Source organism: Linderina pennispora, assembly GCF_002104995.1.
Source record: "Linderina pennispora strain ATCC 12442 chromosome Unknown DL89scaffold_17, whole genome shotgun sequence".
Taxonomy (NCBI): Eukaryota; Fungi; Kickxellomycota; class Kickxellomycetes; order Kickxellales; family Kickxellaceae; genus Linderina; species Linderina pennispora.
In genome coordinates, this window is record NW_024468265.1 from 233,339 (window position 1) to 256,295 (window position 22,957).

A 22,957-nucleotide genomic window follows, 5' to 3' on the forward strand; every position below is an offset into this window, starting at 1 on the left:
GGTTGAACTACAAAATAGATTTCTACAATCTAAAATTGATGACAACTATGACTGCTTTGTAGATATGGGGTAACAACAGATATGATGCTAGCTACTTGATTTTAAAATAGCTAGTTCTTATCAATATTGTTCAATATGGAGGGTATTCACAACTGCTAAATTTGTAAAAGATAGTTAGAACTTTTAAAACTTTATTATCTAATGCACATTCTACTCCTTCTCTTGTAATTCTTATAATTGATTGTTCATGGGTGGTAAGATAAGATAGACAACTCTGGTTCATTATCAATTTTAGAAAATGCCATCATTCCATAATTTCCTTAAGAAACATATAGCTGATCTGAGTACTGAAGAAAGAGATATGCTAACTTTAGTGCTTATCCATGACTTTAACATGAGTGCTGGCTTAGCATTCCAAGTGCATAATTGGATCCAACTTAGTGGAACTTTTTATGAGATAAAGGTTGAACATATATATGAAGTGTGTCAAAATTCCATAGATATATGGAGTGGATGGTAGCATATAATATGTTTTAAAATGGTAGTTATATAACTATGACCATTCTGTAGCCCTCACTTACAACTCTTAGATATATTTGTTGGTGTATTATTCCTTTCTATAGAGTAATTGCTTTTCTAAAAGAACTATCATCTGGTATCTAAATATGAGTTGGCTGTATATCTCTCCTATTAATATGAATATCTAAATAGTAGTAGGAATGTCCTCTGAATATACAGAGTGCATAATATATAACTACAAAACCATTACTAAAATAGAGAACAATATGAGCAACTCTTTACTAAAGGCTTAAGATCTAGATTCTCATATAAATATTGCCCTTATTTCATCTAGTATGGCATCTTCAATCACTGTTGTTAGTGCATTGATCTTTTGTTCACCTATAGAAACTACACCTCAGACATTTCTTATAGACAAATCATATTATTTGCTTATTTGAGTATTTTCTGTCTATCTAACTAATATGCATCTCTTAATAGTAAACTAATCACATCTTATCAAAAGTGTGATATTGCTTAGATATAGGATATATAGACCAGAAGTAATTTCTCAGATTTAGAACAATAGATATATTATCATCAACTCTTCTAAGAACATTTACTGTATTAAGCATATTCTTATGTGACTTGTATATTTGATGTTTTAAATAGCACAGTTTGATGCTTTCTAAAATTGATGACATATATGATTGCTTGGTGCATATCTATTAATTACAGATGGGATTCTAACAACTTGATGAATTTATTATGATTTTTTAAAATGGCATAATTTGATTCTTTTTAAAATTGATGATATATATGATTGCTTGGTATTAGAAAAATAGTTATAAATAGGATGATAACGACTTGATGACTAGAACATGATGTTTTAAAATGGCAGCATTTGGAGGTTATTCACAATCACTAGGAGGTCATTCACAATCACTAAACTAAGTAAAAAATAATTAGAAATTGTAAAACTTTTTGTTCTTTTGTTTTTTTTGAACTTCTCCGAAACCCCCTTCGGCATCCTGAAAAATTTCAGTTGATACACAATTAATATGCTTCTACTGAGATACAGGCTGGGTCACAAGAAATCAACTGAAATTTTTCAGGATGCCGAAGGGGGTTTCGGAGAAGCGTCTGTTCTTATATTTTTGTTTATTAGTTAATCTAGTTGCTAAAATCTTTTTGGCCATCACTAAACATTCTGATTTTTAAAATATTTTTCAACTGCTAGTAATTGATTTGTTATTTAATACTTGGTTATTCTGATACAAGATATTAAGTTTCTTTAAACTTTCTTATTTAGTGAATGGCCTCCCAACTGAAGACTGTAGAGATCACCCAGACTCAAGAATGATTAAGAACATGGGGTTGCTGAAGAATATATCACCTATTGATTGTATTGTGCTTGATGGTGGTTATCCACAAAGTATTTTGGAAGAGATGACTGAGGAAGAAGAGCAGGGATACTTTTGGACTGCACAACTTTTGTTTACCAGTAAGAAAGCAGAGAGGAACAAGCTTATCAGAAACAGAAGCTGAATATAATTCCCATCTTGGATCATTCCGTTCAATGGTAGAAAATACATTTGGGAGAACTAGGCCAATACATTCAAAAGGCTGTCAAACAGGGAGATTGTTAGAGTAAAGAATAGGAATGTTTACAATGTGCAAATGAAGTTATGCTGCTTAACTCTATAATATGAAGAAGATACTAGCAAACAGTGATGTACAAATTGATCATCATCACTCACTCTGGGTTATGAGCAACTTTGATTACCCTGATACACATGATAAGTCAACACAAGTGGAACCAATACATACTTTGCCCCAAAAAGCAGAGTTAGAAGCATCTATTGTTGAAATTCAAAATTGATTCCTTCAATCTAAAATTGATGATACATATGATTGCTTGGTGCATATCGATTAATTACAGATGGAGTATTAATGACTTGATGACTTGAATTTGATGTTTTAAAATAGCACAGCTTGATTCTTTCTAAAATTGATGACACATATGATTGCTTGGTGCATATCTATTAATTACAGATGGGATTCTAATAACTTGATGAATTTATTATGATTTTTTAAAATGGTATAGTTTGATACTTTCTAAAATTGATGAGTTATATGATTGCTTGGTATTAGATAAATAGTTATAAATAGGATGATAACGACTTGATGACTTGAACATGATGTTTTAAAATGGCAGCTTTTGAATAAATCTAATTCTATAAGGAGATCAGTCAGAAATGGTTAGCTATTTAATAATTATTAATATTTTTGTTGTTTTCTTGTTCTGATGCCAAATATGGTGCTTCTACCGAAACCCCCTTCGGCATCCTGAAAAATTTCAGTTGATACACAATTAATATGCTTCTACTGAGATAGAGGCTGCGTCCCGAGAAATCAACTGAAATTTTTCAGGATGCCGAAGGGGTTTCATAGAAGCACCATATTTGGCATCTTTGTTTGTTTGTTAATCTAGTTGCTAGAATCTTTTTGGCCATTGCTAAAACATTCTGTTTTTTTAAAATATTTATCTACTGTTAGTAATTGATTTCTTATTTGTTAATTGGTTATTCTGTTAACAGATATTTAGTTTCTTTAAACTTTTATATTTATGAATGGCCTCCATTGGCTATAGATATCAGTCAGGGGTAATGCCAGCCTGGCTTAGATACCTGGTAGAGCAAGTTGAGATACCATTCACTAAGTTGCAGTTTGAAAAATCAAGGTACTTTTTTTTTTTTCAAAATGTGAAAATAGCTATACCTATGATAGGGGGTCCACTATTTGGGCTGCTTTATATTCTGCAAGTACGAAATATGGCTAGTTGGCTGGCTGCCAAAAGGTGGGCTAGAGTCACTGTTATAACAAAAATAAATGGAGCTGACTAAGCAAAAAATTGTCAACCATGCTACCATATTCCTAGCACTGGTAAAATTAAATGCAATATAGTGGTGGGTTACTTAGGTATTGATATAGAAAACCCAGGCATCAGCCAGTGGCACTTGATCATGACCAGTATTAAAATGCATTTCATCTGCATTCCAAATTTCATTATTCATCTAGCACCAAACTGATTATCTATTACACAACTCTATCTCATATAAACAAGGTGATGCTAACATGCATCATCTGTAGCCAACATGTGTTTCCAGGCGAAATTATGCAAGAGAATACTGAGGCAAAGCATCTGTAGGTACTTTACTATGATGCATTGTAAAACTAGCATCCTTATAAAATATACCAAAGGGATCAAGCCTATACAACACCTAGTAAATAAAGCCAGGGTGTTTAAACCATATGTGTTGTGCATAGAGCATAGGCATAGAAGTAGATATACCAGGTGTGCCACTAGTTACCTTATGTAAATAAGAGTAGTGTTTTGACAACAGAATAACTATATACTCATTATGATGGTTGTCTGAATAGTGCCTGGTGAAACTGTTGGTTGTTGGGGAGTTGTGTGGTGTAAGTATGCAGTATATAGAGGTGTGTACTTCAAGTGAAAGTCACAGTGAGAAAAGAGAAGAGAGAAAAGAGAAATGATTACATACCCTAACAATTGGCACATACACTCACTACGAAACGAATGTCTTCGATCTATGTTCGATTGAGACATCATACCAAGGGAGATATCATGTCTCCCTCAAAGGTCCGGGTCTGTGCACCTGCTGCCATGCACCCGGCCGCTGCGCAACGGATTCGTGGCCATGCAAATGAAGGGGTATCGCTGAGGCAATATCATCGCAAGCATGTCTCTCTACATGCGATGTCTGCGGATTAGTATTGCAGATATAGGTTCGTGAGAACATCGATCGCCATGATTCGCGGTGGTGATCAACAGGTCTGCAAATCATCCCAACGGGTTTTGACGAGCTGCGGTAGCTGAACTATCCCTCCACTTTGGGCAATGGACAGCATGCTCTGTCTTGGCACAGGGCGGTTCGGCTATAAAAACCCTTTTCTTTTGCTGCCAGCCATTTTTAAATCCAGTTGTTCTTTTAACTCCAGGTTATTTTGATTCAGGAATGAAGTTTATCGTTTGTGCTTTATCCGTCCTTGCCTTTGCAGGCAGTGCTGTCAACGCTGCTCCTTCAGATCAGTTTGTGTTTAGCCCCCACCATCGACCAGGGTTCGCAGATGGGTCTCTCCAAAATGCCAAAAGCAGTGGACAATGGACTCAAATAACAACCATGGACGCATTCCCCGACTACCGCTTGCGCATCAAGAGCCCGCAGCTATGTGATACCAGTGTCACACAGTACAGTGGGTATATGGACACCGATGAGGACAAGCACTTTTACTTCTGGTTCTTCGAAGCGCGAAATGTCCCCAGCGATGAGGCACCTCTAATTCTGTGGACCAACGGTGGACCTGGCTGCAGTTCCTTCACTGGTCTTCTGATGGAGCACGGTCCGTGCCGTGTGAGCAAAGGTGGAAACAGCACCGAGTATAATCCTTATGGATGGAACGACCGCGCGAATATCATCTTCATTGACCAGCCGCTGAACACAGGATTCTCGTATGGAAAGAAGGTTGACAACTCGTATGATGCCGGAAAGGACGTCAACGTGTTCCTGCGCATGTTCTACAAGAGTTTCCCGCAGTATGCCAATAGCGAGCTGCATGTGTTTGGCGAGTCTTACGGCGGTCATTACGTGCCAGCTATTGGCAAAGCTATCCACGAGGCTAATCTGGAACTGGTCAAGAAGCGTGAAATGAGCCTGCTTAGCAAAGCAGAGGCTGAGGTCGATGTCCTTCCGCTTGTTTCAATTGGTATTGGTAACGGCTTGGTTGATGTGTTGACTCAGCATGCGTACTACGCCAAAATGGCTTGCAACTCTACATACCCACCCGTTCTTCCTCAAGAGACTTGCGACAAGATGGATGCTGCTGTTCCTACCTGCGACTTTTTGGTCAAGGCATGCTACAAGTGGCAAACCCGCCTCGCGTGTATCCCAGCCGAGTACTACTGCCTCAGTCGCATCATGGGTCCTTACAGCGATGGCACGCACAACAACCCTTACGATGTTCGCAAGAAGTGCGTGGGCGACAATTTGTGCTATGAAATTGAGGACGATATCGACAGGTATCTGAACATTCCGGCTGTTCAGCAGGAGCTTGGTGTTGACGTGCCAAAGTTTGTCGGCTGCAACCAAAAGGTCAGCGAGGGGTTCCTTCTCAACGGCGATTGGATGAAGCCATTGGTGCGTGAAATCCCCCCGCTCCTTGAAGCTGGAATTCGTGTCCTCAACTACGCTGGTGATGCAGACTGGATCTGTAACTGGTACGGCAACAAGGCATGGTCGCTCAAGCTCGACTGGTCCGGCAAGGACGGTTTCAACGGGGCCGACGATACTGAGTGGAATGTCGACAGCGAGCAGGCTGGTGAGGCCCGCACCTTCGAGAACTTCACATTCCTGCGTGTGTTCGGCGCTGGACACATGGTTCCCTACGACCAGCCCAAGAACTCGCTGGACATGATCAACCGCTGGCTCGACGGAAAGCCGTTCTAGTCGATCCGGGTTATCTTTTTCCCCGCACCCTTTTCATAAGGTCTATGCGAATCAACTATGCACAGCAGCTATCATGCTGTCCTGCGAGTTTAGGTGGCAACTGTGAGAAAAATGTGAGGGACTGCTTTGCCTACTCTTTTCTTATTGTTCTCATAAGAATCCATTTTTGACATGCTATTTACTAGGGTCACGCTTGGCACTTGGCACTGTGCTTCTCCTGGCTACTGCAGTCACTGCCACGCCAGCTCACCAGCATGTTTTCAACCAGCACCATCACGGCGCCGCAGCATCTAAGGTATCTGGCCGTGTGGCTAACCCAGCGATGGTAGACATGAGCCAGTGGACAACAGTGTCCACAATGGATGCGATCCCCAACTATCGACTGCGCGTGAAGAACCCGGGTCTGTGTGATACCAGCGTCGAACCAGTACAGCGGGTATCTCGATACCGCGGAGGACAAGCACTTTTTCTTCTGGTTCTTTGAAGCACGCAAGGTCAAGCACGAAGATGCGCCGCTCATTCTGTGGCTCAACGGCGGCCCTGGGCTGCAGTTCGTTCACCGGTCTGCTGATGGAGCTTGGCCCGTGCCGTGTCAGTGAGGGTGGCAACGGCACAGACCACAATCCGTTTAGTTGGAATGATCGTGCGCACATCATCTTCCTTGACCAGCCCACCAATGTTGGCTTCTCATACTGGTTCAGACGTGTTCAGCTCTGTTGCGGCAGGAAGGGACGTCAATGCGTTGCTCCAACTGTTTTACAAGAGCTTCCCGCAGTATGCTAACAGCGAGCTCCATGTTTTCGGGGAGTCATACGGCGGCCACTATGTCCCGGCTGTGGGCAAGGCAATCCATGAGGCGAACAGGGAATTGGAGAGCAAGCGGTCGCTGAGCCTTCTTTCTGTGAGTGAAGAGGAACAGCGCATTTTGCCACTCGCTTCTATTGGTATTGGAAACGGAATTGTCAATCCGCTTGTCCAGTTCAAGTATTTCTCGACAATGGCGTGCAACTCGACCTATCCAGCCACGACTTCCCCAAGAGACCTGTGATAAGATGGATGCCGCCTATCCGACATGCGCCCGCCTTTTGCGCGAGTGCTACAGGATGGAATGATGTATCCAGGTGCGAGGACTGCGACTAACTATTGCTATCCCTACTATCAAGGGGCCATACATGGATACCGGGAGAAATCCCTATGACGTGCGGCGCTACTGCGTCGGCAACGGGCTATGCTACGAAATCGAGGACGACATTGACACCTATCTGAACAATGCTGGCGTGCAGAAGGCACTTGGTGCTGAAGTCAAGAAGTTTGAGTCGTGCTCGGAGAAGGTTGGAACTGGGTTTTCGCATGACGGTGATCATTCGAAGCCCTTCCACCAGTATATTCCCGCCCCTTCTTGCTGACAACATCCGTGTGCTTATCTACGCTGGGGATGCTGACTTTACATGCAATTGGTATGGCAACAAGGCGTGGTCGATGGAGCTCGAGTGGCCAGAAAAGGAAGCATTCAATGGTGCCAGTGATGAGCTATGGTTGGTGGACTGGTGTGGGTGCTGGCGAGGTGCGCACCCATGAAAATTTCACTTTCCTGCGCGTGTTTGGTGCCGGACACATGGTTCCGTATGACAAGCCCAAGGAGTCTCTAGACATGATCAACCGCTGGCTCGACAGAAAGCCATATTGAGCACTGAATGCCCATATTTATTACCATTTTACTCCAAGCAAGGAATACGTGGTAGCAGGCCGCTATATGCTTGAATATGGTATGCTGGCTTCAGCAGAGTCTGGATAATAGGCTTTATGGAATAAAGCAGATGTGAAATGACTTGAAGTGAGAAAAGAGATATCTGGCCTCAATGTGGGCCGAAATGCATGTGTTTGGGCCTGTCCATTGTCATCCTGAACGAACGTCTCGTGACGTTCTGGAAACATTAGTCGAACAGCAGTGACTGCTGTTGGGAACCTTTCTGTATTAAAGACCAGCAGTCACTGCTGTGATGACTAAGGTGGCACAGGGACACATCGGCGCTTGGTGCCAACAGGTATAAAGTGCAGCTGTAGATGACTATCGGTTTTATTGGATTTAGCATTTACTGAATTAGTGATCATTATCGTCGTCATCATCGCTATCAGCTTCGGAGTCTATATCATCAGCCGTCGTTTCCCTGGCTTTATCCAGTGTTGTGCTGTCAGTCCTGGTTGGTGATTTGCCTTCAGAAGTGCTTGTAGTACTACCCGCTGCCTCGCTGTGGGATGCGTCCAAAGTTGCCGGCGGCGGTCCATCCTCATCACCCATTTGCAAAATATACGACAGCATCTGCCATCCAGCTGGTGGATCAATGCTTTCTACTTTGTCAGGCAGCGGATTCGGTCCTCCGGGCTGACCTTCCAGATCCATGCCGTCGCGGCCAATGGCATTGCCTGAAGCCTTGATTCCTTGTGCAATGCAGTTCTCCTTGAGCCCCTCCGGCAAATGCGTGTTATTCTGCAGCAAACCCGGTGCTGTGACAAAGGTAAGCTCAAGGCCACGAATTGCATGGTACTCAATATGGCAGTGAAATAGCCATGCTCCAGGATTGTTGGCGCGGAAGCGCAGAACAGCATAGTGGCCGCCACGCAGGATAAACGTGTCACGCTTGACTGGGGCATCGCGAGCCAGCTTGGTGCGGTGTAAGCCTGACCGTAGTGCCCCAATTTCGACTATCTGGAACACATGCCCGTGCAGATGGAATGGGTGCGTATAGTAGTCGTGGTTGTTCAATGTAATCTCCACCACATCACCCATATTCAGCACGTACGTGTTGGACTGGCGGCCGTATACTTCGCGCTTGTTAGCATTGTCGCCAGTGGACAGTGCTGTAAGCAAAGTAGGCACCTCGGGCAAAATGAATGTGACATTGTTGAACGAGTGGCGGAATGACTGATCGTCAAATACGCCCGAGTAGGCATCGAGCGTTACTTGCACCGTGGGGTCCATTAATGCCTCCTCATCCAAAGGCTCGAGGTCCAAATCACTGGTAATTTTCCATCCGCCGTTGACTTCACGCTTGAGCGACGCTTTTGGTGCGTATTCTAGAACCCCGGTAAAGTTGAGAGGGTTGTATTTGGGCATGGTGAACAGGTCCGTGAACATGTCGGCGTGGAACAAGTAGTTGTTGTCGGCTGTTTCCTTGGACCGCACAAGCACCGATACTCGTTGCCCCGCTGCCAGCATTACTCCCTTGGTTGGCTTCTCCTTGACCGGCACGCCATCGACCTCGATGATCCGCAGCTCATGGTCGTCGATACTAAAGTGAAATTCAAACGAGGCGCCAATGTTCAACAGCCGTAGCCTGTACGTCTTGTTCTTGACAAACTTGATCACCTTTGGCATTCAAACACTCGCCGCCAATGATGCCGTACGGGATCATCGGCTTATAGCGCACATTGGGATCAGGACTTGAAAACTGCTTGATGATAGTGTTTGCCTGGCTCACGGAACCAATCGGACATGGGAAGGATAACATCTTCGTCGTACTTGTAGTAGTCATTTGGATCGCGCACGATTAAAGCAGTGCGTAAACCATCTGAAGTTTGCGCCTTGTAATGGCTGTGGATCCAGTACGTTCCGGCCTGTACCATCGGTATGCGATATGTGAATGTGCCATTAGGAGGAATAGAGCACTCGGTTACCATTGCAGCGCCATCGTAGTAGTTGGTGCCATTTTGGAACAGCCCATGCGAATGCAGAGATGTGGGCTCGTCGAGCGAGTTGTGTGCGTGGATTATTAGTGTATCGCCCAAGGTCACCTCTACTGCGGGGAGTGGCCATTTGCCATTGACACCAATAGCCTTCCGACTAAACAGCCTACCAAAGCTAAAATCGATATAGCCGATATTCCAGTCCAGTACCACATCGGTTGCCTGGCACACAAGGAGCACCGGTGCGAGCAGTGGCAGAAGCACTTTCCAGCGCATGATCGCGAGCTATTATAAAAAGGATGTAAAATGATGTTGAAGAGTGTGGGGAAAGAGGAATGCACCGGGGGGGTGCAGACAAAGGACATCCACGGTGATGTTGTCTACCTTTCCGAGTTTGTCCCGGTCCTTGCTCCGCCCTCAACTCCATCGGGCATACATGCAGGTGCCTGATTTCAATAAATGCACGTCGTATATTAAACTGGCAAAGACATTATTGTGCATAGTGGTGGTAGTGGTGCGACATTACGTTCCTCCTGGGCAAAAGCACTATTCAAGCCTTACAGCGCGCTGGTCGACAGAAGGGGACGGCGGTTGTATAATGCATGGCCACCTGGGTGCAAAAGTCGTCGCCCAAAATGAAAAGCATGGCTTGGACAGGAGAGTGCCGTGATCATACGCCGTTGATTCTGGTAATCGCCAGCAGGTTTTTTTTTTTTCTGATCGCTTCTTTTTCAGAGGCAGTTAATGTTCTGCTCTTCGACTCTGTGCCAAATTTGCTTCCCTTATTCTCCTTCTTTCCTTTTCGCTGTACTCTTCATTCAGCACCTACAAACACTCTCACAAAACCCTAGTTCTGATCCACTATACAAAAGTGCGAGTATGGCAGGAGACCGGTTTCTTGCGAAAGGCGTGACGAGGACAAAGCGGCAGCGCAACGGGCGGCCAGTCAGCAAAGGAGCTACATCGACCGGGGCAAAGGCGCGTTCACGAAAGGCCACAAAGGGCTCCGACGAGTCGGGAAGCGACTCTGATGCCATCGGAGACATTGAGAGCCTGGAGCACCGGTATGGGCCGAACGAAGATGAGCTCTCCTCAGAAGACGAGGATGAGTTCTTAGAGACTGCAGCGGACAAGCGGCTGCGGCTGGCCAAGGAGTACATTGGCAAGGTGCGCACTGCCACCGAGCAGCACTCGGGGGAAATTGATGCGGCGCAGATTGATCGCGATCTGATTGCCGAGCGGTTGATGACCGACGCCAAGGAGCGCACGGGCAAGTGGAGCCGGCGGATTGCCGACCAGTTCCTGTATACGGTGGACAAAGAGTGCCTGACGGAGCTAAAGCAAGGCCTCCGGGGGGTAGTTACGTGCGCGGCAGTTACGCCAGACGGCAAGTTTGTGTTCAGCGGATCAAAGGACGGGTCGGTGATCAAGTGGGACGCACACAACGGCAAGCGTATCTGGACGGTCAAGGCGCAGCGCAAGCAGAAGGGTGGGCAGGCTGTGGCAGCAGAAGCGGGCAAAAAGAAGGCTGTGGGCCATTCCGACCATATTCTGTCGATTGCCATCAGCAGCGACGGGCAGTTTGTGGCCACGGGCGGGCGCGACCGCAAGATTAACGTATGGGCGGTGCGCGACTGCCGGCACTTGACAACGTTCCATCAGCACAAGGACTGGGTGACGGGTCTGGTGTTCCGCCGTGGAACGAACCACCTGTACTCGTGCTCGGCCGACCGTATGGTGAAAATGTGGAACATTGACGAGCTGGCGTACATGGACACACTGTTTGGCCACCAGGATTCGATCATCTCGATCTCTGCGCTGCAGCGCGAGCAGGCAGTCACTGTCGGCGGACGCGACAAAACCGTGCGTCTCTGGCGCATCGCCGATGAGGCACAGCTTGTGTTCCGTGCCGGTTCGACTACAGACCAGCACCGCCTCACCAAGTCGCTGGCTGATTCTGCCAAAAGCGACGCGACCAGCGCCCTGGATCTGAACCAGGCAACACGTGGCGACATTGCGCGCCACGAGGATCTGCTGCGCGAGCTAGCTGGACAGGAAGCCGAGTTGCACGAGGGCAGTGTTGACTGCGTGGCCATGGTCGACGAGGAGACATATGTGACGGGCGGGGACTCGGGCGCTCTCTCTCTGTGGAGCGTGCAAAAGAAGAAGCCGATCTTTGTCCAGCATGCTGCCCACGGCATGCAGGCTAACGCCGATGGCTCGCAGTCGACGCGTCCGCGCTGGATCACGGCTCTGGCCACAGTGCCATACACCGACCTGATCTTGTCGGCTTCCAGTGACGGATACATGCGCCTGTGGCGTATGCGCGATGGCAAGCTGCCGGGCTTTGATCTGGTCAATGTGATCGAGGTCGGTGGCATTGTCAACAGCATCGACGTCAAGGAGATGAATGGCACCAACGGCGGCGACAGGGATGTGCTGGCAGCGAAGCGCGATCTGGTGGTTGTGGCTTCGGTAGGTCTGGAGCCAAGACTCGGCCGGTGGGCCAAGGGCACTGCGCGGAATGCAGTCAAAGTCTTCCGTCTGTTGGCAGCCAAGCCGCAGCACAAGTGAGTTCTGGGTCATTTCCAAGCCGAGTACAGTTCCTGAGCCGTTTTGAATACAAAAAAGATTTATAGCTGTCAAAAAAGAATGCGCTACGGGTGTCAGCTCTGCGACGCCGCAGCAGCTCCAGACCCAGCGGCACGGGTAGCCGAGGCGCTGGGTGTGCTAGCCGCAGCAAAGTCAGCAGCCGACGCCTGCGAGCCCAGCATCGAGAAATGCATGGGTGAAAGCGGGGAAAGCTGCAGCAAAGTTGGGTGATGTGCACCACCAATCTCGGTGCCAACCCCGCGCCCCGGCGGATTGAACAGATTCAATGGCGGCTGTTGCTGCTGGCTCATCGGCTGCATCCATGGGTATATCCCGGAATTGCCTCCGGCCATAGCCTGCATGTACGCCTGCTGGTGCTGGCTGATGGAGGCAGCAATGGAGCCTGCTAACAACTGCTGCTGCTGGGGTGGCTGCTGCTGCTGCTGCTGCTGCTGCGAGAAAAAGTTGGAAGAGAAGCTGCGCGTCTGCTGCTTAGCTGGCTGTGATGTTTGTGACAATGCCATGCTGGCCACCGATACGGCTGTAGCATCGCCATCGTCCTCCTGGGTGCTGAGCTGACGGTCGCGCAGCTCCATGTGCTGGCGCAACTGTTGACGCAGCTGCTCATTATAGTGGGTTTGCTCCTGCAGCTTCTGCGCGTACTCTTGCCACTTCTCCAGCACGTTGTGGTCATCAGTACCATTATTTAATGGCTGCTGCTGATGCTGCGGGGAAAGGACAGAGGATGTGGTGCCAATCGCCGACTGACTAGCAGATGGCCGAAGTGCCGGGCTCCACATGCTGCTTGCGACCACCGTCTGCTGCTGGTGCTGCTGCGATGGAGCAACTGGTGAGCCCAGTAGGCTCTGGTGAGCAGACGAATTTGCGTAGGGTGAGGTCAACGAACTGCTGTGGCCCGCACCAGGCAAACCGTGCATGGAGGCTGACGGTATCATCGGTGGCATCATGGGCATGTCGAGCGCAGTCGGTGATCGGTACTGCGGGTGTGCTCTAGCAGCCTGCAATAGCCCGCCAATGCCAGCCATGGCCAGCTGCTCGTCGGCGCCAGCAATTCGGGACCCGCTGAAGGCCTCCGTTGTGCTGCTGCTGGCGCTGCTTGCAGTGGCAGGCACCCGCTGTGACCCGATCGCGTTTGGAACACGCGGCTGTTGGCTGTGCTGCTGGCCCTGCTGCTGGCCCACAGCAGGCCGAATGACTTCGTCTCGCTCTGCATCCACCAGTGGCACATACGGCGTCGAATTAACGGGTCGTTCAACGGGAGACCGCGTTAGCGTCCGAGCTAGCGGCGTCGTTTTTGCAGCAGTTTGCGAGCTGGCAGCCTGCTGGTACTGCTTCTGGTGCTTCTGATACTCCTTCCGCCGCTGCTGTATCCGCTGCTCCTGCTTCTGCTCTGGCGACAGTAGTCGACTAGGAGGCCGTGCTGGGAGTACAGGCCGCTTCTCCTCAATGACCTTTCTGTCCAGTGCTGTCTGAGGACGGCCGCGGAAGAACACGATCTCTTCCTCATCCTCCTCCATTGCGTTGTCAGCATCGTCGTCCGCAGAAGTGCTGTTGCCGACACCCTCCTCTTCTGTATCGACATCCATGTCATTCGAAACTACGCCTGATGGCATTTGGCTGCGGCTGTCGACAGTTCTTGCGGTCTGGACCATATCTGGAAGACACTCAGCAGCCAGTGCCAAGATGCAGTCCAGCTGCCACCAGCGCGAAAGCAGCGCCTTCTCCTCGGTTTTCTCGCTCAACAGCGCTGCATTTCCAATGTTGCTGATGTCCATCTCGGCGTATGAGGAGGGCACGCGGCCCCACACAGTTCCGTCTGGCATGGCCCACCCGGCTAGCATCCGGTCTTCTATCCGCTGACCACTGCAAGCGACGTGTTCGCCCCATAGCCGCACAGCCAGCGGCGCCATGGACCGGCACACAGAGCGCCACTGCAGGGGCTCAGGCGACTGCGACCGCCTATTGACTGTGTGGTGAACACTGGTCATAGTTCTCTTGAGCCACGATACTGTTTCTACAAACCGAGCGCGCTCGCATGCAGCAAACACTTCGGTGCGCAAACGCTGGATATGCGGGGAGTCCTGGTCCTTGGTCCGCTTGATGCGCACGGCCAACGAAACAAACATGACCAGTGACACAATCAGCGGACCGATGACCCGGCGTGAGGGCTTTGTCAGCACCTCCTGCTCGCTTTTCAGCGTACGCCATGTCCGGCGGCTGTCGGCAATCGACCGCGAAATCGCATGGCAGAATGATTCAGCCACACGGACAGCTAGATTGGCAGACTGGCGTACAATATTGAGCGGTGGCAGGTGCGACCCGTCGGCGATGTTTCCAAAGCACGTCAGGCGTTGCAGCTCCAGCAGATGCACGATCTGAACCATCATCACCTGCTCACCGTCCAAACTGCCCGTCCCGGTTGCTTTGGCAGCCCTGACAAACTTCTCGACAGCATTGTCTACACGGGCTGCAATCGATCCGACATGCTCCTTTGTCGGCATAGCCTCGCGCATGACGCTGGTTCCCATGTCGCTAGGGCTCTTTGTCGACGGCTGGTACTGCGCCAGATGGTACCTGAGCATGGTGAAGTTCGGGTATATCTGGCTATCCGCAAACCAGTGGGCGTTGGGCGGGCGGTCAGGAATTGGCGGCACGTTGGCCGATAATAGCCGCTGTGCATTGTCCAGCATGCCACGCATGTTGGATTCGGAGGCAATAAACCGGCTGTGCGCTGTCGTTGCCCTGTAGTAGCCAAATATAGTCGACAAATAGTCCTTGTCGTGTCCGTAGATCACTGCCAGCTGGTTATGTGGCTGGCCACGGTGCGGTGCCAGCTTGATAGCGCCCTGATAAAATTTTTTCGCAGCCCACCACATGTCCCGCTGCTGTTGCTGCTCGGCTTCGCTGTTAGCCGCTGTGCGCGCTGCCATCACCGCCGTTTGCTTGCGACTAGTATACATGACGCGGTACCGCGACAGGTCACCAAGGTACACCAGGCACTGCGCAATGATGGCTACGGCAGACTTGCGCGGCAGCGACAGGGCGCCCCGGGCCTCTGCGTGCAGAGCATCTACAAACTCGTACCCGTAGGCATGGGTAGCCAGGGCTCGGTAGTCGATGGCAAACTGGGAGGTGTTTATCAGCTCGCCAGTAACCACCAGCTCGTGTTGCTCGGCCAGCTCAACCACCAGCATGAGCAAGAACCCTGCCATCTCCTGCAGGAATGTGCGCAGCCTTCCACGAATCTCCGACGCCTGTTTCCTCACTACTGCCAACGTCTCTTCCGACTCGCGCATGAGCTGCGGGCGCGGGCGCCTGTTCTGGGACGCTGCCTTCTTCTTCTCCTCGGCGCACAGCCTCTCGCGCTCGGGCGTCCATGACAGCCTGCCATCAAGCCCTTTGAGCTCGACCCGATAGTGGTCAATCACGCGATAGATCAGCACGAACCACAGCTTGCCGATAAGATCCTTGCGGTTCGACGAGTACGGATTACGCACAATTAGTCGGCGGAACAGGTCGCGGCACTGCCCGCGCTGGCTCTCGAGCGACGGGCTAAAAAAGTCCTTTCCACCGTCGCGCTTTCCCGTGGTCTCTATCTGCTCCGTCAGCTGCTTGATTGCCTGGAACAGCTGGGCCGTGCTCTCGGGATTCGACGTCTCCCAGTTCATCGCATTATCCACACCGGCCATTCTTGATCTCCTTTTGGTAGTCCTAGCCATAGAGGAGTTAGAAACTGTATATCAAATTAATTGCGGCCGCAAATGCTTGTCTGGGATGTGGCCGCATTTGTGGCGCCGACTGCCAATGCGGTAGGGGAACAGGCCTGCGGTGGTGAGCCCCATGAGAAGCCAGCTGCACCATGCTACAGCCCGAAATCTTACCTTGTCTCAAATGCGCGGTTGGTGTTGTATCTGAGAGCGCTTCTGTTTTCTGCTGTCGCCTGCTGCTGCTGGTGCTGCTGCTCAGCTCACAAAAAACAAAGGAAATAGCAATAGAGAAAAAATCCCTGCGTCAGAGACTATCAACGGGGTAAGTGTCAGGAGTGGAAACAAAGTCTGGCGTATTCAGACACTCATGAAAAGAGGGTGCTCAGGCGGCAGGAAAGCGTGTGAGCGTAAACTGAGCTGCGGCACTCACTAGCAAAAGAAGGGGCGTGCAGTTGTTTGCTACCAAGGCCAGTTCCAGAGAGAGAGGCGGGATAAGGCTCAACTACGAAAGAAACCGCGCAGAGCCCGAAACAGAAAAGCAGAGAGAGGGAGCCCTTGTCAAGTATCTCGGCGTTCTGCAGAATAACGGACCAGGAGAGCAAATGAGAGGAAATTTGAAAAAGAAGAGGGGGAAAAGCTGGACAACAGCAGGGCTGAGAAGGGCAGGGGAAAGAGAAAAAAAAAGGGCCGGCCAGTGGTAAAAATTTTGGTACTCAGAATTCAATGATCAGCTGGCCAAACCTCGCCCTCTGAGGATTCATAGTTCCCCACCCACTTTCTTGCCCAGAGTCAACAAACCACCTTGCCTTACAAAAGACGCCCTTTTATCTCCAATGCAGCTGCCGCCAGTGGACTCGTTCAGGATTCTCGAAACCACGCTGTACACGCGCGAGAAAGGTACGAGACAGGTTCCAGCTTGTCCCTCCGCACAAAGGACGCCTGCCCAGCAGCTGCCACTACTACTGCTTCATTCTCATTAGGGTTCTGGCTCTTGGACAAGCACGTTGCGCGGCTGAAGCGCTCGGCCGATCTCCTGCGTCTGCATTACCCGGCAGAGTGCTTCCCTACAGAGCAGGTCACAGCCGATGCGGTTGTGCAAGCAGCCACAGCGGTAATGGCCGCCGGTGACGACGAGCGGTATCGTGTATGTACAGCAACCTGCTTTACGCCTGAGGTCAAGCACCACTGCTAATTCTTGGAAGCTCCCTCTGCATTAGATACGGATGCTGCTGGATCACACTGGCTCGCTGCAAGGTGCAGGCCACAGTCCGAGCCCCAGCAGCCAGACAGTGCTCAGACACCGCCGGTGCTTGTTCTCGACTCTGAGCCTACTCTGGATACAGACTCTGTGTTTGTGAAGTGCAAGACCACGCATCGCCAGATCTACGAGCGTGCTCAAGACCGAATTCCCAAGTCGTATCCGGCCGGCACCCAGGTGCTGCTGTTCAACCAAGACGGCCTAGTCACCGAGGGCAACATTGCCAATGTTGCGGTTGGTGTGCCGGTAAACGGTGAGCTCAGGCTGGTCACACCGTGTGTTGATGCTGGTCTGCTGGCTGGGACTGCACGGTCGCAGTTCATCTGAGAGTGGCGATATTGTGGAGGGCCAAGTCACGGTCGAGCAGTTCAAACAGGCAGTCAAGGTAAAGTGCACATTCGCAACCGGGCCTAGCTCCTTCCACACAAACCTATACTGACAAGCCTAATCTTACTTTTCGCTTGTAGAATGGCTGGCCTGTGTACTGTATGAACTCGGTTCGCGGTCTGTACCAGGTTACACCTCGGACCATCTAGGGACTACCAGCACTATCTTTACCTTCATATAAGATTTTACTAGGCTTATGGCGCTCGCGATGCAAGCCCGGCTAGCCAGATGGTTTAGGCAGTCGGATAATGTGCCAAGGGAGTCTGCCACGGGGCTTCACGGCCTAAGGCCGATAGCAGCTGTCTAGAAAGTTAGATAAAAGAGTTTACTTTTAAGGGGCTTGTTCTAGGGGTTAGATCAGTACAGGAATGCTGCTGCTTTGGCTTGCTTGCTTGCTTGCTTGCTTGTTTGCAGTCTGGGTGGCAGCAGAGTCATCAGGGGCAGGGTCAGTAGTGAAAACCTTGCAAGAGTCCTTGCCTGTCTAGGCACAGCAGGAGGTATGTGCCCACAAAGAGAGCCCGATGCAGCCAGCCTGTAGGTATGGCATAGCGACGTTTATCGCAGACGGTTGCAGAGCAAAAGCAGGAGCTGATCCCACTGCCCAGACCAGGCGATTCTTGTGTAGTCAGACGTATCCATCGAGTGGTTGCTGATTTGCATCACCGGGTCGAGCCCCGCACCGAGGCATGCCATGGCTGGCAGCTACGAAGATTAAATAGCGGAATGTGTGGAAACGGGTGAGATGGTAGAAAAAGTGGATGTCACAAGAAGGATCGCTTTTATATGTGAGATATGTCGTTGGCCAGCAAGCCAATGGTTCCAAGTTTGAGTGCCAAAGATGCAGGGAACTGAGTGGATTTGTTTATTACATTACTGCATCTGCAAAATGGGAACTGAGAGGAATGGTACTTTAGTATAATTACAGGTTCCTGGGTTCGATTTTTCGAGTGCTTTGAAGAAATATTCGTCACCTTCAGGGTCTGAATCCATCCAGCCGTAAAAGAATGCTGTTAAGAGTTTACAGAAGCGAGCCACGCATGCTCGCTGTGAGGCTCAAAAGAGTATGGGTCCCCTCAGTCGAAAACGCCCTAGCGGACGGTCGGACACTTGGACTATAAGTCTTATATATAGGGCAATGAAAGCAAATGATTAAAAAGTAAATATATATATATAAACGCGGCTATTAAGCAGAGAGATCGACAGAGCGCGTTGTGTGGCGCGTGCTCCAGATAGTTCGGATGCATGTGCAGGCCCTCGATCTCGGGGATTCCACTTGATGGGGCGGCTCTTGCGGAAGTAGAGAATGCGACCCGACGCGTAGGCAAGCAGGACAAAACCAAAGCCGAGTGCGATGAGCCAGTAGAGCGGGATAGACTTGTAGCTAGTGTTGAACACGGTGTTGAGGGGCGGCACGTAAGTGACAAAGCACAGCAGCACGAGTCCAGCGCCAAAGCCGTAGAAGGTGCGCTTGTTGCGGAACATGAACTTGCCAAAGGGCATGCGAAGCCGGGCCTTACAGATGAACAGGTTGAACACCTGCAGGATGTAGATCGAGAACAGGACGCCGGTGCGGGCCTCGTTGAGTGCATAGAACTGGTTGTGGCCAGTGAACTCGCGGCCGTTGTACACATAGACCTTCGAGTCCTTCTCGAACCACGTGTTGTCTTGGTCCTTCGCCATGATGCGAGCCTGGCGCGGCGAGATGCCGTGCTTGTTCAGGATGACGAAGAAGGTGATGATGAGCGAGATGGCCGAGATCATACCAGCCTCGAGGTACGCCCAGGAGAGAAGGTCGCCGTCAACAAGAATCTCGCCCTCCTCCTTCTCAAACATGTTCTTCCAGAACATCTTGGTGAACGGCTTCTTGGCGGACTGGCCAAGTTTCTGGAGCCGGGTCGGCTTGATGGGCTCACCAGTGGCAGGGTCGATCTGGGCGGCTGGCTGGCGGGCCTTGCGGGCACGCAGCTGCTGGATCGAGCGCATGGTGACGGGCTTGCGGGGCGGCAGCAGCATCAGGCCGTTGCGCGACTCGGCAGGCTCCCAGGCATAGGATAGGGCAGCGCAGATCTCAAAGCCAAGGTCAATGACCAGGATCATAATTGACGTCAGGATTGCTGGCAGCGGCACGAGGATGTACAGAATCTGCGGGATGATTTCAGGGGTCGAGTGCGTAAGAGTGTAGCGAATCGACTTTTTCAGGTTGGCAAAGATCAGGCGGCCCTCCTCGATACCCTTGACAATGGACGCAAAGTTGTCATCCAGCAGGATCATCGACGCAGCCTCCTTGGACACATCTGAGCCCGATTCGTTCATGGCAATGCCGAGGTTGGCCTTCTTCAGCGCTGGCGAGTCGTTGACACCGTCGCCGGTGACACCACAGATGTGGCCTAGAGACTGGGCACGGGTGACGATCTCCAGCTTGTTCTTGGGCGACGTGCGCGCAAAGATAACCTCGGGCTTGCGGAAAATAGCGTCCCAGTCCTCGTCAGTCATGGAGGTAATGCTCTCACCGTGGATCACAACTGCGTCATACTCGTCGTCCTCAACCTCTTCGACAGGCCGGCCAGTGCGCCTGGCAACACCCTCGCGCGTCTCGCCCAGAACCAGGTTGATTTTGCGGCCAATGGCTTCGGCAGTGAGCGGGTGGTCGCCAGTGACCATCATGACCTGGATGCCTGCAGAGCGACACCGGCCAATGGCCTCGCGCACGCCGTGCTTGGGCGGATCCTCAAGCGAGGTCAGACCAACAAAGGTGTAGCCGGCAGTCGGGTAGTTCTCTGCCTTCTTGTCGAACTGGTACGTCTCGGGGAACTGGGAGCCATCGAGCTGCAGCTGCGCAAACGCCAAGACGCGGTGGCCCTGCGAGGCCATGTACTCATACGTCTCGTTGTACATGCCGCGGTGCTCATCAGTCAGCTCGATTGTCTGGCCGTCGTACAGGATGGTCGAGCACAGGCGCAGGATGCGCTCAGGCGCTCCCTTGATCAGCAGGGTCAGCGCTCCGTTGGCGTGTGCCAGCTTGTGCACCGAAAGCATCCACTTGTTGGCCGAGTTGAACGGGATCTCAAACACCTTTGGGTGCTGCGGCAGCAGCTCGTCGAACTCCTGGCCCAGCTTGGCGCCAGCAAAGCGAACAAGGCCAGACTCGGTAGCGTCGCCTAGAAGCTGGCGCTTCTCCATCGGCACGTCGGTGCGGTCAAACTTGACGCTGCGGCACAGCGACGACGTGTACAGGACCTCCTTGATCCCGGCAGTATTGGTGTCTGTGATCTGCTCTCCGACGTCGTGGTGGCCGCGCGTGGCAGAGAACATCTTGCCGTTGGTCCAGATGTTGGTCACTGTCATCTGGTTGCGCGTCAGAGTACCGGTCTTGTCGGTTGCTAGAAGAGTAATGGCGCCGAGCGTCTCGACGGCCTGCAGGTCCTTGACCAGCACGTTCTGCGAGGCCATGCGCTTGGCAGCGATGGTCAGCAGCATAGTAACAGTGGCGGGCAGACCCTCGGGCACCCAGGCGACAAAGGTACCGATGGCGAAGTTGATGGCGAATGGGAAGTCCTTGTTGATGACCATGCCGATGATGAAGAAGACAGCCGCCGTGATAATGGCAAACGATGCAATGGTGCGCACAAACCTTGCAATCTCGTTGTTCAGCGGGCTATCCATCTTCTCCTCGCCCGCTGTCATGCCAGCGATCTGGCCAAGCACAGTGCTGTCACCGGTGCGGATGACGATCGCGTAGGCTTCACCAGAGACAGCCAGCGTGCCGTTGAACACAATGTTGGTGGCCTCGAAGGGGCTGTTGTTCTTGTTGCCGGCACCACGCTCCTGCGGATCAGACTCGCCGGTCAGCGACGAGTTGTCGACCTTGAGATCGCTGCCTGAAAACACATAGCAGTCGGCAGGGATCTTGTCGCCCATGCGCAGGTAAACGACGTCGCCAACCACCAGGTTGACTGCCGGGATCGAGTCCAGCTTGCGGTCGCGGATCACATGCGTCTTGGCTGGGATCATCTGCAGAAGCGCCGCCAGCGTGTTCTCACTCTTGCGCTGCTGGTACCACTCGAACCAGGGCGTTGAGGAAAGCGACGGCAATCAGAATGGCACCCATGTAGATCTAAATGGTGGAAATGGTGGAAATGGTAGGCTGGTTAGCAGCATGTGATAGGGCTCGTTGCTGCCCACAAATTACTCCATAGCATATTGTCAGCTCTGCACTTACATTAACCTTGTTTGCCTCAAAATCAATGCCGAGCAGGATGTACTCGAGGATACCGGCAGCAATCAGCATCAGGTTGAACAGCGACATGAGGCAGTGCAGGAACTTTTGGAAGCTCGACTTCTTCTTGGGAGGTGTCAGCGTGTTGGGTCCGTTCTTGGCTAGCAGATCGGCTGGCCTGCGAGGAGCCCAGGCCGTCAGAGTCGGTGGGCTTCACGTCGTTCACCTGCACGCTGTACTTTTCACACACCTGCTGCAGCGACAGCATGTGCTCGGTGATGTCGACATTCTTGGTCCTTGGCCTCCTGTCCGACTGGATGCCTCAGCCGCCTCCTTTTCCTTCTCAGACTCGACAATCACATTCGTCTTGCTCTGGCGGCTGGTCGTTGGGCGCAGGGGGTAGTGCGTCTGCGTCGTGCGCTGGTTTCCAGCGCCGGCGTCATCGGCAGAGAAGGTGATCGTGCGGGGCAGACCGGCAGGAGCGCCGTCGGTGGTGTTCTTGTTGGCCATTTATCGATCTTGCAAATAGAATAAGGGATGCTGAGATGGGAATGCCTGCTTTATAAAGCAGCTACTCCGCAACGCGATGGTATGTAAAGCGCCAAAAAATACGCAGAGGCGTAGATGAGCGAGCAAGCAGGGGTATGTAGCCTTCCTTCCGGCGAGTCTTGCGCAAATGAAAGAGATGGGGGAAAATTACAAAGAATAGCACCGCTTCACGGATGGGAGGGGTGATTGATGGCTGGGTAGGCGGCGGCCGATTTATATGTCTCCGAGAGGAGGGGCGTTGTCGGCACGCTACAAAGCGCACTGCAAGATGCTGCCAGCGTGAGAGGCAGGCCAAGCGAGCCCATGCCTCCAAGAGGGGCCAGAAATCATCTCAGGGGGCGGCCAAAATTTGTTTCAACTCTGCCCAGCCAAATAGGCCGGGATATGTTGGGGACTGCAATTGTAGCTGACACTGGAGCAGCAGCAAATGGCCCGCCGTTCCAGGCTGGCTACCCCCTTGCCCCGTACGCGTCCAACAAGAAAACGAGACAAACCCCCCACCACACGGCAAATG

At 51.1% G+C, this 22,957-nt stretch overlaps 7 protein-coding genes across 7 annotated transcripts; 4 read left to right on the forward strand and 3 right to left on the reverse strand.

Moving 5' to 3' along the window:
- Positions 1–4,706: 4,706 nt before the first annotated feature.
- Positions 4,707–6,029, forward strand: DL89DRAFT_226867 (peptidase S10, serine carboxypeptidase; the record flags this gene model as incomplete). The annotated part of the gene is made up of 1 exon (XM_040884830.1): positions 4,707–6,029. One exon carries the CDS (start codon positions 4,707–4,709, stop codon positions 6,027–6,029), a length of 1,323 nt encoding a protein of 440 aa, XP_040740236.1.
- Positions 6,030–6,387: 358 nt separating this feature from the next.
- On the forward strand, positions 6,388–7,716 carry DL89DRAFT_295702 (alpha/beta-hydrolase; the record flags this gene model as incomplete). The annotated part of the gene is made up of 7 exons (XM_040890672.1): positions 6,388–6,456; positions 6,485–6,583; positions 6,630–6,724; positions 6,759–6,911; positions 7,216–7,371; positions 7,412–7,519; positions 7,560–7,716. The coding sequence occupies 7 exons, from the start codon at positions 6,388–6,390 to the stop codon at positions 7,714–7,716; spliced, it is 837 nt and encodes a 278-aa protein (XP_040740237.1).
- A 383-nt stretch (positions 7,717–8,099) lies between these two features.
- On the reverse strand, positions 8,100–9,989 carry DL89DRAFT_279237 (uncharacterized protein; the record flags this gene model as incomplete). The annotated part of the gene is made up of 3 exons (XM_040889564.1): positions 8,100–8,349; positions 8,383–9,396; positions 9,480–9,989. 3 exons carry the CDS (start codon positions 9,987–9,989, stop codon positions 8,131–8,133), a joined length of 1,743 nt encoding a protein of 580 aa, XP_040740238.1. The 3' UTR covers positions 8,100–8,130.
- Positions 9,990–10,479: 490 nt separating this feature from the next.
- On the forward strand, positions 10,480–12,357 carry DL89DRAFT_270389 (WD40 repeat-like protein). The gene has a single exon (XM_040888681.1). It carries the CDS (start codon positions 10,593–10,595, stop codon positions 12,285–12,287), a length of 1,695 nt encoding a protein of 564 aa, XP_040740239.1. The 5' UTR covers positions 10,480–10,592; the 3' UTR covers positions 12,288–12,357.
- Positions 12,334–16,295, reverse strand: DL89DRAFT_73553 (uncharacterized protein). The gene is made up of 2 exons (XM_040892027.1): positions 16,208–16,295; positions 12,334–16,059 (listed from the first exon to the last, which is right to left on the reverse strand). The coding sequence occupies exon 2, from the start codon at positions 16,043–16,045 to the stop codon at positions 12,380–12,382; it is 3,666 nt and encodes a 1,221-aa protein (XP_040740240.1). The 5' UTR covers positions 16,046–16,059; positions 16,208–16,295; the 3' UTR covers positions 12,334–12,379.
- Positions 16,296–16,866: 571 nt separating this feature from the next.
- Positions 16,867–17,618, forward strand: DL89DRAFT_295706 (uncharacterized protein; the record flags this gene model as incomplete). The annotated part of the gene is made up of 3 exons (XM_040890673.1): positions 16,867–16,930; positions 17,014–17,207; positions 17,301–17,618. The coding sequence occupies 3 exons, from the start codon at positions 16,867–16,869 to the stop codon at positions 17,616–17,618; spliced, it is 576 nt and encodes a 191-aa protein (XP_040740241.1).
- Positions 17,619–18,766: 1,148 nt separating this feature from the next.
- Positions 18,767–22,854, reverse strand: DL89DRAFT_270391 (uncharacterized protein; the record flags this gene model as incomplete). Its single annotated transcript, XM_040888682.1, has 11 exons — positions 22,249–22,854; positions 22,134–22,207; positions 21,898–22,072; positions 21,766–21,792; positions 19,767–21,737; positions 19,668–19,745; positions 19,242–19,646; positions 19,074–19,214; positions 18,994–19,052; positions 18,855–18,963; positions 18,767–18,790 (listed from the first exon to the last, which is right to left on the reverse strand). Exons 1-11 carry the CDS (start codon positions 22,402–22,404, stop codon positions 18,767–18,769), a joined length of 3,219 nt encoding a protein of 1,072 aa, XP_040740242.1. The 5' UTR covers positions 22,405–22,854.
- Positions 22,855–22,957: the final 103 nt, after the last annotated feature.